We start from the raw sequence: 17,270 nt of genomic DNA on the forward strand, positions 1-17,270 counted from the left end.
ATGTCTACATACATTAAAATACAGTATAAAGTTTAATTCATTTATATAGTATCTAATAGTAAGTGCAGGGGGACTGCACCACACACAATTACACAGAACAAATCTACGGACAAGACACAATACGCATAAATCACAATAACACGTACACATCAGATTAAGTGCATGGATCCAGGGGCTAGCCGTAAGCATTCACTGCACTGTACAGTCCCAGCTAGGCCTGTAGCTATACAGACTTCACTCAAAATTGAAAAACAATCAGGAATATAACGCAGAGAAAAACATTGTGTAATACCAGCATGAGTCATGATCAGCTATATGCCACATAAAATATTAATGTAAGCATATTGAAGTATAAAATTACCTATACAAGTAACCATATTGGTATGGTCTATGTTATAGTGAGAAACATATTAAGTGTTCTTGAGTTTTTTTTGTAAACAATATTTTTATTTAGATTTTTATCCTGAATAGGGACTGGGGACAGGTATAGCTAATTGTGTGACTTGAATATGTTTTGAGATTCAATTCATATTATAACACCTGTATCGTGATAAGTGTCGTAGAGTATATTATATTTGCAATATTTTCACAATACCCAGGATGTAGTAACTAAGTCTCGAAAATTAAATGATGGCTTGCTTGTTTTTCACTTCTCTGCAGGTAGTGTGGGTCTATTGTTCAGATTGTCACCACCATTGATACTCTATAGGTTAAATTAATTTAAACAAAAGAAAAACACTGTAGAGGACTGTGTCTGAAGATCGGGAGTTGTATTCTTCACCTACTATTCATTAATTGCTTTTCAGCAGTATCATTACCCAGCCCAGCAACCAATTTTTACCCAGTAATCTCAGCCCAAATGCCCATATAGCCAGTTCACCCCTTAATTGCTTTTCAGCAGTATTATTACCTAGTCCGGTGGCCCATTTTTACCCAGTAATCTCAGCCCAAATGCCCATACAGCCAGTTCACCTCTTAATTGCTTTTCAGCAGTATTACCTAGTCCGGTGGCCCATTTTTAGCCAGCAATCCCAGCCCAAATGCCCATATAGCCAGTCCACCCCTTGAGAAATACAAAGTGTCCTAATATTACGTTTACTATCTTTATATCAAGCTGAGCAGCTCAGTATTTATTGTGTATATCAATTATACTCTTATAAATAATCTATACGGTGGATAAGTAGATAAGACGCTGGCTCGCTAGTCTGCATTGGCCGAGAAAGTTCATCAGGACTTTCCAATGTGGTTTCCCCTTGTCATTGATGCAGGACGGAGGGCCTGAGAAGGACAGCTGTCTAGTCATTTGGATGGATGGAAAAAACAAGGCCCTGTGTACACATTGGCGTGCATGTAAAAGATCTCTTGGCAGTTGGAATTTGATATAAGAGTAGGCCATAGTGTTCCTACCAGGGCAAAATTTCCCTCATAGCACACTGTGCGGCGTATGCCTGGCTTCATTAATCCAGTCGAAACAGAACAGTAGGACATTAAACCCCATTTCATTTCATTTATATCAAGCCGAGCATTAATTGTGTATATCACTTTAAAACACTTTATATACCCTACTAAATACATAATATAAGAGAAAAACAAAATGTTCTAATATTTTTTTTATCTCACATTTAATAGCTCAGTGTTCAGTGTGTATATAATTTCATTTAGATAAATTTACACCCATACAATAATAACACTTTATACACCTATGTGAATATATAATATAACAGAGAAATACAAAATGTACTAATATTTCTTACCTCATATTTAAATGCTGTTAATATTTTAACATCAAGCTCTGTGTTCATTGAGTATATAATTTCATTTAGATAACTTACCCCACAGATAAATATAAAACGTCCTAATATTTCTTACCTCACATTTAATTGCTGTTAATACTTTGACATCAAGCTCTGTGTTCATTGTGTATATCATTTCACCTAAATCCCTTTATACTTTTATAAATATAAGTCCACATGCATAGACTTTTTAAGATCTTACATTTATCTATCTGTCTATCTCAAAATTTCATCATGTAATGTTTACTTGTTCAGGAAATGTGGTATTCACTGATATCGGGCTTGATATTTATTTACATTACTTTACATCCTGGTTCAATCTCACTCAAGCTTGAAATCTATTTTGGGTACACCCCTTGACACAATATTTTGTCAAGAGTTACACCCCTTGACACATTATTTTGATACCCTCTCAATATTGCATAATTCTGTTACCTTGTTATTTTAAACAAAAAAAAACAATACCTTTCAACAAATGTATATACCTCCTGGAAAATGAAATGAAATGAAATGAAATGGGGTTTAACGTCCTACTGTTTTGCTCCTATAAACTGGGCTAATGAAGACAGGCATACGCCATACAGTGTGCTATGAGGGAAATTTTGCCTGGGCAGCGGCGCTACGGCCTACTCTTATATCGTATTCCAACTGCCAAGGGATCTTTTACATGCACGCCAATATGTACACAGGACCTCGGTTTTTCGTCCCATCCAAACGACTAGACAGCTGTCCTTGTATATTACCTCCTGGAAACACACAGACTGTCAGTGACAGACAGCATTAAGAATGTGTGGTTAGCAAAATGTTAGCATTTTAAATTGTAATATAAAGTCAAATATAAAATATCATTTTTATTCTGATATTAAAGGAGCTAAACCTGTAACTCAATATTCCCATAAAATTCAAAATTAAAAACATGGTCCATTTCAACCACTACTGGTGTTGTCATGGGCGTCACACATGGGGGGGTCCGGGGGGGGGGGGGGGGGGGGTAGGGGTAGGGTTGTTTTTCTCGGGGGGTCTGAATATACTTGGACCCCCCAAAAAATTTACATAGTAGGCCCAAACTCCTATTTATTTACAACAATTATTAGCATTAGTTAAGATTCTATCTGTATAAAACCTGTACATATACCAATATGGTATTTATACTGCTAAAATTAAACACAGAGATAATCATCCTGGAAACATGTGTGAAATGAAAAGTACCTGTGTTCCATAAAATTGTGTCTAGTTAGCCTGTCAGTAATATTTTGTTAATTTTTTTCTGCCACTTATCCGAGTGAATCGCAAGTAGGTACCCAAAAACATAACCGCCTAAACCAAATATTTATCTCCCGCTCAGACAGCAACGTAACCATAGGGGTTTTAAAAAATGGGTTAGGGTTAGGGGTTAGGGTTGCAGACCCCCCCAATATATATTTCACGGCTACGCCTCTGGGTGTTGTTATCTTGCCAATAAACATACCGGATCCTAATATCTAATAATAAGACGAAATGTCCGCCATTTTAAAATCAGTACTCGAGTCGAGCGCCATTTGTAATGAACAAAGATAAACACATCCCAGAAGACAATGCAAAAGTAATTAAAAATGGCTGAGTCACAAATGACAAAGACATATTTAAAAAACAAACAAAAATAAAACAGACTAAATAGACGCCTGCTGCATAGGCCTCTTCATCGACATAATGGATTAGAAATTACAATAAAATATCTAAAAATTGAATGTAAATCATTTTATAGTCACTGGTGTTACATTTATATGTGCTTTTACTAGACCCGTTTTTGTTGAAAGAATAAAGCTGTATGCCCTTTAAAGCAGCATAATGCAAGATTAGATAATGAGCTGACAGCTCTGGCTATACTAGTTCAAAAATAGATAATTTTAAAGGGGATATGCTAATAATTTCAGTCAAATTACTTCACTCTAAGCCCAGAAATCCATTATCCATTTTTATGGTTAGTCATCCACAATCGTTGAACAGCGGATCTGATTCAAATCTGTGGAAAATCAGACCCATCAGATGGCAACAAGAGTTGATTATGGTCTTGTTTGGTTAATAAATGTTTAACTAATAGTTTATACAAGATTTCAGGCCTAAAGTAAGACCTGCAATAGACAGATTTAGCTCTTGCATAATGTATGTCAAAATCTTGCCCTTGTACTATTGTAGCACCATGGGTCTTAATTGAGCCCAATGACGTCGACAACCCACCCTTATATGGTGGAATGGAATTTTACTGAAGAATATTCTCATGAGATATCTGTTAACATGTTGTTGACATAGAACCAGTTATGTTATGGCTCTACAAGTGTTTTTATATCACAATATTGCATTCAAACCCTAAGTTGATTTAAGTATTTTAAGTACATATCACATATTATGCGAATATGTTATTTCTCAAGTAAAAATTCTACTAAAAGTATTACACAATGCCACATTCAGCTCTTTTCTTTATCTCAATTATATGTTTAATGAAAATGAAATGAAATGAAATGGAGTTTAACGTTCTACTGTTCTGCTCCTAACCTGGGCTAATGAAGACGGGCATACGCCATACAGTGTGCTATGAGGGAAATTTTGCCCGGACAGCGGCACTATGGCCTACTTTTATATCGAATTCCAACTGCCAAGGGATCTTTTACGTGCATTCCAATGTATACACGGGACCTCGGTTTTTCGTCTCATCCGAAGGACTAGACAGCTATCCTTGTCAGGCCCTCCGTCCTGCATCACTGACAAGGGGGAACCACGCCGGAAAATCTGGATGAACTTTCTCGGCCAATGCAGGGATCGAACACCCGACCTCCAGGCTAGCTCGCTAGCGTCTTACCCACTTAGCCACGTGATCCCCATATGTTTAATGAATCCATACAATATATATTCTTCAAAAAAAGTAGGGGATATTCAGAAAAAATACAAAACTGTGGAAATGCACTGCTATTTTTATTAGAGGTAACCAGTGTATGTTAATAACAGGCCAATTGCCTACACATGAACATAAACAGTTCATATGGGCGGCTTATTGGACGGGCCCCATTTCACTCGCAAAAAGATACACTGTCAAAAGTGAAAATGAACGTTTTTGATTTTTGTCTTATTAATGAGTAATTGCTCCACCAATCCTCAGACATTCGGCAATTCGTCGTGGCATGCTCCTAATCAACCACTCAATCACGATTTGGGGCAATCTGGCCCACTCCTCTTGCAGTGCCATGGCCAATTCTTGCATTGTCGATTGACGTTGAAGTCAATGAACACGTCTCCAGATCATGTCCCAGACATGCTCTATAGGTGAAAGGTCAGGACTCATGGCTGGCCAAGGCATATGGACAATATGGGGACGCGGTGGGCACGGGCATTATCATCTTGAAAGATGAAACGTCAACCTGCACGTTGAGCAAAGGGCAGAATTATCGGTGCCAGGATGTGGTCACAGTAGTACACGCCTGTGACCCTTCCTTGAATAATATGCAAGTCCGTTCTGCCAGTCATGGTGTTTCCTCCCCACACCATAACAGACCCATGCCCGAATCTGTCATGCTGTCTGACGTTATCATCAGCATTGTGTGTTTGTTGGTACCGGTTCCACAGTCTGCTGATCACAGATTGTGACACATTAAGCATGTTGGCTACTGCTCGCTGTGTAGATCCCATTTGAAGCATGCCAATAGCACGTAGATGTTTATCATGTTGAAGACGTCTCATTGCAAATTAAACGTAACACACTAAAGCAAAGATACGCTAAACAATAAATCTTATGCAAGAACTGACAGAAAAGCAGATACAGATAGGATAAACCAGCAAGCGGCAGTTTTCATCAACCCTTCCTTGAAGTGTCAAATTTGACAATGAACCCCTCCCACGTGTATGGCGCTATGGCGCTACTCCTTGTCAGGTACAACTGGGGAGTCAAAACCACGGCAGTAGACTCAATGACAGACCTTATGATATAGCGCGCACGCGCTAACCATTCAGCCCTCCCACCCCCACTCCTGGTTAGCAAGCAAGCAAGGGTTTTACCACATTGAGCCATCATGGTTTTCTCCACTGCTAAAGAACAAATTATTGAAATAATATTGTACCATGTTAGTCCGGAAGTGCCCTAGTCTGTTGAGTGGATGTTGAACCCCATATCTCTCTCTTCTTATTTTTGGGAAATTGGAAATAATATGAGTTATCTTCCTTCACACACTATTTTGATAGCCAGGTTTACACCAGTTGACTTCAAGATACATTATGTTTGAGGATATAGCGTAGATTGTTCATTATCATAGCATTGTTACTTGACAAGCAAGACTTAGCCTTGATTGTCTATTATATTGTTAAAATTTTAAATCCATTTAAATCTCAGCCATCTGATAGTCTAGAGAGTTGATTATATAGGCTTGTCATGTCAATACATGTCTAATCAATGAAGACTGTACATTTTGCACAATGATGGGATTTACCCATGAATTGGTTGAAATTGTGCTCTTGATAGATTTTGTATAACTGTTGCTAAGGAAACAGCGTGATGTACTGTTTGAGCAGCATTTATTGATTGTAAATTTCAATTGAAGACAATTACTGAATTCTATTCTGAAATAACAGACAACAATTATAGAAACATAGCTCCGATTAAATTCCGTAATTGCCTTAAATGTGATAAAATTAGTTCTCAGTGCCATAAACAAACACTTCCTGTTAAAAAGTTGCATATTTAAGATATAAAGCAAAGACATAGGTGAAGGGGACAGGGGCGGATCTATCCGTCATTTCCTTGCTTCTGTAGCTATTCCAAGAGCTATTTGGCTGATATTTTCGTCTAAGTCAACATTCGGAAATCGTTGAAAAAAAGCCTTAAAATCAAGCAAAAGAGCCAGTTGAACATGCGACTCGAAAATTGTCAAGGTGAGCGAGGCATTATGATGGAGAAAGACGAATATATTCCCTAGCCACTTCACTATTTAAGCCTTGTAACTTGTACTGTGTACTGTCCACACATGAAACAATGCTACATCAAGTTGCACTCATGCGCGTCGGTGATGGGCACGAGTGTTTACACCACTGATTCCACAAGATGCTATCACTGATGTCTGTCTATAGTCACTCTATAGGATTAGGGCACCGTCAGCTAAACAACAAGAATTCGTTTGAAAGTGGAAGCATTAATTAGACCAGACTGGTGTGTTTGTGTCGATGGTTTGAGTCATTTGGGATCCCTGCAAAGGGTTGGGAACGGACATATACATATTTGGGTCTGAGAAAAGGCACTTTCAGCAGTAAAAAAGGGCACTGTCGAAAATTAGGGGGGAGGCCCCCCTCCCCCCTGGAGACACAACTACTGATCATGCCATCAAAATATAATCCCAATAATCTTCATCTTTGCTTGACTTTAGGAGTTTTATTTTTATTTTATTTTTTTTTATCTATGAAGGATCATGCTCTCTCTTCCCTACTAAAAGAATGCCAATGATTTTCAGGAAAGAGTTGATCTAATATTTCAAAAGAAAAATATGAATACTATTTCCCTTCACATAAAATTTTACTGACTTGTGCTCTGGTATAAATGAAATGGGGTTTAATGTCCTGCTTTTCTGCTCTGACTGAACTAATGAACACAGCCATATGCAATAAACTGTGCTGTATGGGAAATTTTGCCTGGGCAGCAGCACTATGGTCTACTCCAGTGATTCACAACCTTCTTTTGCTAATGGCACACCATGGAACACATGAAATAATAGCCGCACACCTGGCTAAATATATATGAAAAACATTTGAATTTTGCAAAAAAAACCCATGGTAAGTCAAACGGAATACAACCATAGACAGAGGCTAGTCATAGGCACATAGAATGACTCAAACTAAATAAAGAAAAACACAGCTGTGAACATACCAGTAGACACCAGTTAATACTCAATTTGGATCACGTGGTTTTTCACATTTTCTTAGTGTGCCGTTCAAAATTTCGCGGCACACTTAGGAAGATCTCATGGCACACTGGTTGAGAATCACTGGTCTACTCTTATATCAAATTCCAACTGTCAAGGGTTCTTTTACATGCAAGCCAATGTGTACAAGCAACTTCTATTTTTCAACCCATCCGAACAACTAGACAACTGTCCTTCTCAGGCCCTCCGTCCTGCACCACTGACAAGGGGAAAGCCCATGCCTGAAAATCCTGAGTAGCTTTCTTGGCCAACACTGGGAGTGAACTTGAGACAAAATATAAAAACAAATTAAACTATTGAGAAACATTTTATTCAGAAAAGTTAGACAAACAAGAATAGAGAAACAATCATTTTCGTAGTTAAGTTATGTTATTTATTACCTGTTGAGCAAGTCATACACAAAAATTTATTTGAATAAAATACACACTTGAAAGTTGAATGGAAATGTTCAAGAGTATGAATTGTCCGCTTTCAGACTTACTTGTGTTATAGAAAACTATTGTTACTTTGAAAAGTCGAATGAAATAAAATTGAACTTAACGTCTTGTTTTTCTTCACCAAGTGGGTTAATGAAGACGCTTCAAAGGCCATGGGTGACATCTTTCATTTTTGTCATACATCTTATACATTTTGATATTTTTATTGATTATTTTCAAACATATGTAGTCTGCTGCATGTAAAAGTAATTTCTAAAAAAAAAACTTTTGTTTTTCTAAATAGAATTATATTTTTATTGATTGTTTTCAAACATTTGTAGTCTGCTGCATGTAAAAGTAATTTCTAAAAAAACCCAAAAAACTTTTGTTTTTCTAAATAGAATTTTCTTTTTTTTTGTATTGATAAACTATGAAAGTAAAGAATTCATAATGTTAAATAATAATCTATGATCTATTGAAAAGAAAAGGAATCCATTTTGTCAGTAAAATATAGATAATGATCTAATTAGTAAATCAAAAAAATAAAATAAAATTATTATCAAGTACAAAACAGTTAAACATATAACATTATAATAAAAAGGAGGAATTGTAACAATAATATAAACATTTTTACAAAATACCATATTCAACTCAATAAGAACTCTACACTAAATATTTTATCAATAGACCGTGTGTATAAACGGGGCGTAAATAGCTCAGGGGTGCGGTAAAATTATGGACAATGTATGTCTATTTTCTTAATGGTCGACAATTTGTTCACCCCCTGCGCCCCCGCCCCCCTAGTTATCGGCCTGTGTAGAAAACTAAAGCCTGATTCTCACCTGTACTTCATCGGCTGTAATATCTATCCATTGAAATGAAATGGGGTTTAACATCCTACTTGATCAAGCAAAACCAATTTTCATCGATATATCAGGGAACCGCACTTATAAATTATCTTTTTGACATTTATAATAGCACACAACTTTTTCTGTTGCAAGTGGGAAAAAGTCAAGTAAAACTGACAAAATTCATGATTAATCAAACGATGACTTGCCCTGACATTCGAAGAAAAGTGTGAAGAGAATGGTTGTTTATTGGGTTGAATATGGTAATAATCATTATATAACTAATATCTAATAATGCAAATCTACTAGATGTAGTGAGTTTCATACAATTAATGTCAATCCCTGACCATCGACTATCAGTCACAGACCTTTGGTATTTGTTTTGGTTCAAAACATTTTTTTGTATATTAATAGAATAGATATCATCTAAAACAATGCATTTCTATTATTTTTTATGTTAGTTTATTTCTTTTAAGAATTCTAAAAGATTATTTGATTATAACTATACCTTAAAGGCTCAATACCACTCTTGTTGTAACTGAATAATATGTCCCAATCTTTATTCTGGTCAACAAATTGTACTATTTTAGAATATTTCAATTAATTGATGATACAAATTTCATCTTAACACACCTTATTTAAAAATTTTGAAAAATTCAACATAATGGTTTGAAACGTCTAACATAAACCTTTTCAAATGGAACTTCGATTTAAAAACATTTTCGAACCCTCTGGACAAGTAAAATAGGATGTAATGGATAATTTATACAACAGGTAGGACACTTAAACATCTAGTACTTAGATAGAGATATTATTTATTTTCTGGAACTTTCAAGCCAGCAAGAGTGTAATTGTCCCTTTAAAACATCTACTCATATGTTAAAGATTACATTTTAAATTAACCGTAACTGAAAGACGATACACATAAATTTATATAAAGTTATATATTTTTTTTTACAGCAAACCGTTTATAATAAATATAAAACAAACACAGAATTTCCTAACTTTGAATTAAAAATAGAATCAGATCAGTGGATGACAAGAATGGAGTAAGACCGAAAATAATGCTGCAAATTATTAAGTGGTTCTTAAGAAGTTTATCGTAATCTCTGCTCGGTCAGTGTTTGAATTTCGATTAATTAAGTGAGATGTAAACTGAAATGGGGTTTCTTCACCAACCTACCGACTACTGGTATTTTGATTTTAAACTATCGGGGCTTCTTTAAATTGGGTTGGTTTTTTCCGTATCATCCGATCAAGTAGACATTTTTTCCTCAATAATTACGTCTGTCTAGGGTTCATATAAATATGTTGATTGATAATATTGAGGTTACTGTATGCAATAAACGAGGGCGTTTTTTTTGCAGGGGTCTTCTCTTGTCATCCATTGATCTTCGGCATTATGCAAAAACATCAACATAACAGATTTGATGATATTATGATACAAAGATTAAAAATTCAAAAATATGTATAGAGGCAATGAAACATTTTTATAATACAGCAGGGATATAGACAAACTCCAAAAAAAAAAAAAAAGCAGATTACTTCATTAAACAGTCCTACTTTGAAACTTGGTTGAAAATCTAAATATTTTATTTCAGAAATTTTATGCTAAATTTCTACATCCCTGAAAACAAATATGACAACATTAAACTTTTACAATGGAAAACTGAACAAGGCATCTTTTCATCAAAAACATTTAACGTTCTCCAAATTAATTTGTCTTCATGAAATTTCCTTGCTTATTAATAATGGAAAAAAAAAATATGATCCAGAATTCCCAATCGATGTTTACATGTGAAACCAGGACTTTCACTTCAAAATTTTTCCAGTCTGTCAAGTGTTAATGAATTTGTTTGCCTCAGATTACATAGATAGTTTTTCAAAGTATTTGACATTGTTATCATTATCCAAGGTTTTTTTTTTCACACAAACTATAAATTTAGCTATGTTTTAAAGTTAAATTCTTTGAAATTCTAATTTTATGGTCTGCACTTTGTCTGACAATTAAGTTCTTCTCCTGACAGTCAATTTCAGTGCTGGTCTGTCAAGACTGGCAAATATGTTTAAAACAAGAGACCTGGTGTACAAGACTGGCAAATATGTTTAAAACAAGAGACCTGGTGTAAACTCTCAATTTATTTTTATAATATTGACAACTGTTTGTATTGTAAGTGTCTTCAATGCATGAATTAAATTTAAGGCAAGGTAAGCTGCTATGCAGCACAGTCGAAACAGTTGAAGACGAGTTCTGATTGGTTAATATTTTCGTATCTTGAAACTTAAACCACCATATAATTCAATTTGTACTTTGTATCTAATATAATCGCCGTCGGCTGTATTTTTGTCAAATTATAAACAAATTTATTTTAAAATTGTATGCGCTAAATATTAACCAATGAGAAAACACATCGACACCTGAAACTACCTCGGATGTTTAGAACGATGTTTTCTGACCGCTGCCTTTATGCATGAAAGTGTTGAGTAAGTCAATAGGCAAAGGGAAAATGATCGTGGAATTTTTCTCCGCTGATATTGAGTTCAACGTTTGAAGATAACGAAGTTGAAGGGCAGCAGGCGATTCAGACATTACATCGGCTGCTTCTTTCAAGGCCTTGGAGGCTTTCTGTTCTCCTTCAGCTGCAATCACCTAAAATATACAAATAAATTTGTTTTATTATTTCAATTGTGAGAGAGACAGAGAGAACTGGGGTTTAATATCCACTCGACACAAACTAGGGCATTTCGGGACTAACATATGGTTCAATTTTATTTCAATAATTTGCTTGCGTGTAGGGGTCTTTAATTAGCAGTGGAAGGAAACCAGAGGACCCGGAGAAAACCCACGAGGTTGGACAGGCGACCTTACTTCTTTTCACGTACAACCGGGGAATCGAAACCACGCCAGCTGACTCAATGACAGACCTTATGATACAGCGCGCACATGCTAAACATTTGGCCACCCAATCCCCCGATCTCAATTTTAATTGTATACAATACAATGTAATATGTATTCAAAAGCTGATTCCTGTTGTGTTGTTTTTTTCTCGGAACTCTAAGACAAGATCATACATAGTAAACAGACTTCAGACAATGGCGTCAAAGGTTTGGTGATGTCCAGGGCCTGTGTCAAGTATAGGGCCTGGTACTGAGATACTGAGAAAGGAAGACATTTTAAATTTAGTTAAATCAGACGATATAAAATCTTATTCAAATTACGCAGGACAGCTTGTACAACAACAAACAACTGAGATTTGATTTCACTCTACGATTGGATAACCGGGGCTGTTGCCCTGTCACGCCACCAACTTTGGATTAGACTTCATCAGCTGTCGAGTAACTTATTAATATACCTCAAATAGAATAATCTGTAAAGCGGATTAGATAATGTTTGGCACCTGCGTTACATGACTCAATTTACCAAGTTAATCCTCCGATTTAATTCTTTAAAAAAAAAATATCCTGATTCTCAGACAATTTGATGTTGGAAGGTGGTTTGTATTTTATTTTTATTTTGTCAAAGGATACGTACATGGCTTCGATTTCAGTGAAACTCATAGGCGTGTTTTGACTATATCCTACGTATGACAGGTGTTCTAAATCATACAGATCATAGGAGATGCAGGCGTGTTTTGACTTTATCCTACGTATCACAGGTGATCAATGTCAGAGGTAGCATAGGAGAGAGAAAGAGAGAGAGAGAGAGAGAGAGAGGGGGGGGGGGTCTAACATCCACTCAAAACAAACTAGGTTATTTCGGAACTAACATATGGTTCAATTTTATTTCAATAATTCGCTTGTGCGTAGGGGGCTTTAGCAGTGAGAGGAAATCGGAGGACCCAAAGAAAACCTATGAGGTTAACCAGGCTACCATACTGCTTGTCACGTACATCCGAGGAATCGAAATCACGCCAGTTGACTCAATGACAGAACTTATGATACAGTGCGCAACGTGGCCATCCAACCCCCCAGGTATCACAGCCAACCCCCCACATATCATAGGAGATGCAGGCATATGTTGACTATATCCTACGTATATTCTACAGTGAATGTCAAATATTGAACCATTTTTGGACTCATAATGATATTCCTTTTAGTGATTCAACTTTCTTAATTGGCAAGAGATTAACAATCCATCATACATATGACATTCAAAGACTTTAATATGCATATACATTCCCAAAGGGTTTGACGAAGAAGAATTTGACCAAATGCCGATACATTTACTTCATTGCTAATGTGATTTTGAAATTTCCCAGGAGATCAAAACTTTCATGTTTTCATACCCTGCAAATATTGAGTCACACTTTTTTTTTAAAATTTATGATTGATATCTTAACAGGATTGGGGAACAGATTTAGCCTTCGTAGAATCACTCTGCACAAAGTATCCACGGTTGAGTAGTTAAGAGAAATAATTCTTACCTTTGCTCTAGCTTCCCTGGATGCCTCGGCTTCAGCAGCCATAGCTCTTTGTAACTGTACTGGCAGACGAACATCTTTACTGTAAAATAAATAAATGTCAAAAAGTTAAACATGCATTATGCAAGAGCAAAATCTGCTTATTACAAGCCTTTCTTTAGGCCTGAAATGTTATCTAAATTATCAATTAGACATTAATTAACTTATCCAGACCATAATAAACTCTCGATGTCAAGGCTAGCCTTCGATGTTGGCTGGATTAGATTCCTAACGGCCGTTGATAATTTAATAAAAAAAAAGTGGATAATCGAGACTAAGCTGTTTATATTAATGATTTTAGTAATGATGACCAAGACTATGCCAAAATTTCACCCGCTTCTTTCTCGGCTCATAGTGGATCAATTTGACTGAAATTTTCAGCAAATTACCTTTACACTATCTAGTACTATTATAGCGAGAACTGCCATCTCGTTATCTTATCTCCCATAATGTATCTTTAATGGGGGCCTTAATCTGGGAGAAATCTGGTAGACTAAGAAACAATCCAAATTATTTACAAGGTGTGTCAAAGATTCGTTACCTAGAAAACCAGTTAGATTAAAAATTAGCAAGAGCTAAATCTGCCTATTGCAGGTCTTTCTTTAGGCCTGAAATGTTATCTAAATTATTAATTAGACATTAATTAACTTATCCAGACCATAATCAACTCTCGATGGCATCGCTAGTCTGCGATGTTTATTGGATTAGGTTCCGATTTGCTGTTCAACTTCCATTTATAACTTAATTATGAAATGGATAATCCAGACTATGTTTTTTATCCTTCTGACTTTAGTAATGATGATCGAGGCTAGGCGGAAGATTTAATCACTAAAATCTTGGTTCTTAGTGAATCAATTTGACTGAAATTTTCAGCAAATTCCCTTACAGTATCTAGTTTTTAACTATAATAGAGAAAACTGCCAGCTTTGATGGTTTAACATCAAAGACATTAGGAGCTTGGGGATTGAAGTGTTAAGAACATTTTCTATTTTAATGTATATTCCTTGTTTACAATTTTAAAAGACATTGAAATTCAGGTTGGGTTTTTGTTTTTAAGATCCAGGAAGTCAATCCATAGGGTTATGCCAGTATTTAAAATGGGCGTTAGGTTTGTATAAATTTCATCATTCAAGAAGCCAGTCCATGACATTAAGCCATATTTCAGACTAGTCTGCTTTTTAATTAAAGCGTTAGAGAGATTGAGACGAAGGTTTATGTTTTGATCTAATGGAATCCAGTACAATTGACTCCCGAGACATTTACTACTATGATGTCAACCCCTTGCTTAGGCTATATATATATATAACAGATTTGGTTTTCAATTAAAGAATTATGGACTCTGAGATTGGCGTTAGGTTTTATGTTTGAACATCCAAGAACCCAGTGCCATAGACTCCCAAGACATTAGGGGCTTGGTGTTCGAAGTGTTAAGTACATATTAATACCATAATGTATATAGTCCTTACTTAAACATACATTATGCAAGAGCTAAATCTGCCTATTGCAGGTTTTTCTTTAGGTCTGAAATGTCATATAACTCTCAATGCCATCTTAGGTGTCCGATTTTCATTTGATTTGAATCCGATCTGCTGTTTAACGCTCATTGATGATTAAATGCAAAAAATGGATAATCAAGACTTTGTTTTTATCGTTCCGACTTTAGTGATGATGATTGAGGCTAGGCCTAAAATTAAATCGCTAATATCTTGGTTCAGAGTGAAGTAATTTGACTGAAATGTTCAGCATATTTCCTTTTCATTATCTAGTTTTTAACTATTATAGCGAGAACTGTCAGCTCTTTATCTAATCTTCCATAATGACCCATTAAGCCATATTTCAGAACAGTTTGCTTTTCAATCACAGCGTTTTGTAAATTGTCCTGATACACAATAAAATGTTTGTCTGCTTCTTCAGCAATTACTCTTACTATTAAAACATGTTTTGTCCCCGTCTGATTCTATATTAGGCGTTCAGCAGGAAATGATTATTGTTTGACAGATGTGTAATTATTATTATTATGCAATATGATTGGATAACCGCAAAAAAAACCATCTGAACTAATGAGAAAAATATCCAATGACCTCCGTCGATATCTATTTAGTGGAATAAGTCGTCTGGGGTAAGATGGAGATGAAGCCAATAAATCATTCTCGTTTCTGAACTAGCGTCAACTCGATGCTATAAATAGATCTATCTTCAGTAACATGTAATCCAGACGAGACCAGTGTGTGCTAATATCAATAAGCTATCAGCAATTTCTATAAGTGTTCATTAGAAGTTCCTATCACTCTCTTGTTCCTAGAGAATTGACCATTTATAAAGGCTGTAAACTTATATCTCTGGGACATATTTAATAAATGTGTATCAATTAAAGAAGCAAATATCCCCTTCAAAACTTCGTCTTGTTCTTCCTTTTACTTCCAATTTTTGGAATATTTTATCGAAATGAAATTTGGTTTGCTCTGCACCAACTAATTAAGACGAGAATATGCGGGAAATAACCACAATAAAAAATTCACATTTTTTTCTTTTACTTCAAATTTTTGGAATATTTTACCGAAATGAAATGGGGTTTGCTCAGCATCAACCAACTAATCAAGACGAGCATAAGCATTGCAGTGTGCTATGAGGGAAATAATCACATTAAAAAATTCTCATTTTTTCTTTTACTTCAAATTTTTTTAATATTTTACCGACATGAAATGAAACGAGGTTTAACATTCTGCAAGAACGGTGCTAATAACGACAAGCATAGGGATTGCAGTGTCTATGAGGGGAATTTTTGTCAAATTTACTTTAATGGTAGGCCTACTAGCTTGCATATACTGTTTATCATCCTATAATGACAATGTTTAACTTTAAGCTATATTTAGTAACAGAATACATTAAAATAAAACACCACCAAATAGTTTTGTGTCAGACATTTACTGATGTTTAATTGTTTCTTCATGATTCTGAAACAGATATGAATTCATCCTTGGATGCTGGCTGCGCATATCATTCTATCAAATAATGTTACCAGGCACTTTGCCAATCATCAAGATGGCATGATGATTTCACAGAAATTCACATGTTTATAGTGTTCCTCTTTTTTTTGAGTTGTCTAAAGATCTCAAACCTGACATGAATAGCGGGAAATACTGGACACGTGATGATTTTATAGAAATCCACAAGCTTTATAGTGTATCCTTTTTTTAAGTTGTCTAATTATCTCAAGTGAGATATTGTATAATATATTGATACAACACTCTGGCTGATGCCCTTGTGCAGTATAAGACAGAAAGAAGTGGGGTTTAAAGTCCGCTTGATACAAACTAGGTCATTTTGGGACTAACACATGTTTCAACTTTAATTCAATAATTTGTTTGCGTGTAAGGGTTTTTAGCAGTGGGAGGAAACTGGAGAACCCGAAGAAAACCCGGTAGGTTGGACAGCTACTCCTTGTCACGTACAAGCGGGGAATCAAAACCACACCACTTGACTCAATGACAGACCATTTGATTCAAAGTGCACGCATTAACCATCCGACCACCCCCACCCGTGCACTATGAATTCATTACTTAATGACCTTTAAGCCACACATGCATGCTAGCCACTGTACTTGATAATTAACAGTGTTGGCAGATAAATTTCCAGTCTGGATTCCCCTTGTCAGTGGTGCAGGACAGAGAATCAGACATGAAATGAAGAGTCTAGTTGTTCGTAAGGGCAAAAGAAAAGTCCACCCGAGCTCATAAAATAACCCTTGGCAGTTTGAATTTGATAGAAGAGAAGGCGGAAGCATTACACCACAGATAATATATTGTTAACAAAAGAA

At 35.7% G+C, this 17,270-nt stretch overlaps 1 protein-coding gene across 4 annotated transcripts in view; it reads right to left on the reverse strand.

Annotated features, from left to right (window-relative positions):
* Positions 1 to 8,023: 8,023 nt before the first annotated feature.
* Positions 8,024 to 17,270, reverse strand: part of LOC126808656 (mechanosensory protein 2) — an 80,920-nt gene continuing 71,673 nt past the window's right edge. For all 4 annotated transcript variants that reach the window (XM_050533574.2, XM_050533572.2, XM_050533571.2 and 1 more), the window contains 2 exons: positions 13,418 to 13,496; positions 8,024 to 11,643 (listed from right to left, as the gene is read on the reverse strand). In XM_050533574.2, the coding sequence (XP_050389531.2) occupies positions 11,431 to 11,643; positions 13,418 to 13,496 (292 nt within the window). In that variant the 3' untranslated portion in view covers positions 8,024 to 11,430. The remainder of the gene's footprint in view (positions 11,644 to 13,417; positions 13,497 to 17,270) is intronic.

This window comes from Patella vulgata, chromosome 1 (assembly GCF_932274485.2).
Source record: "Patella vulgata chromosome 1, xgPatVulg1.2, whole genome shotgun sequence".
NCBI lineage: Eukaryota > Metazoa > Mollusca > Gastropoda > Patellidae > Patella > Patella vulgata.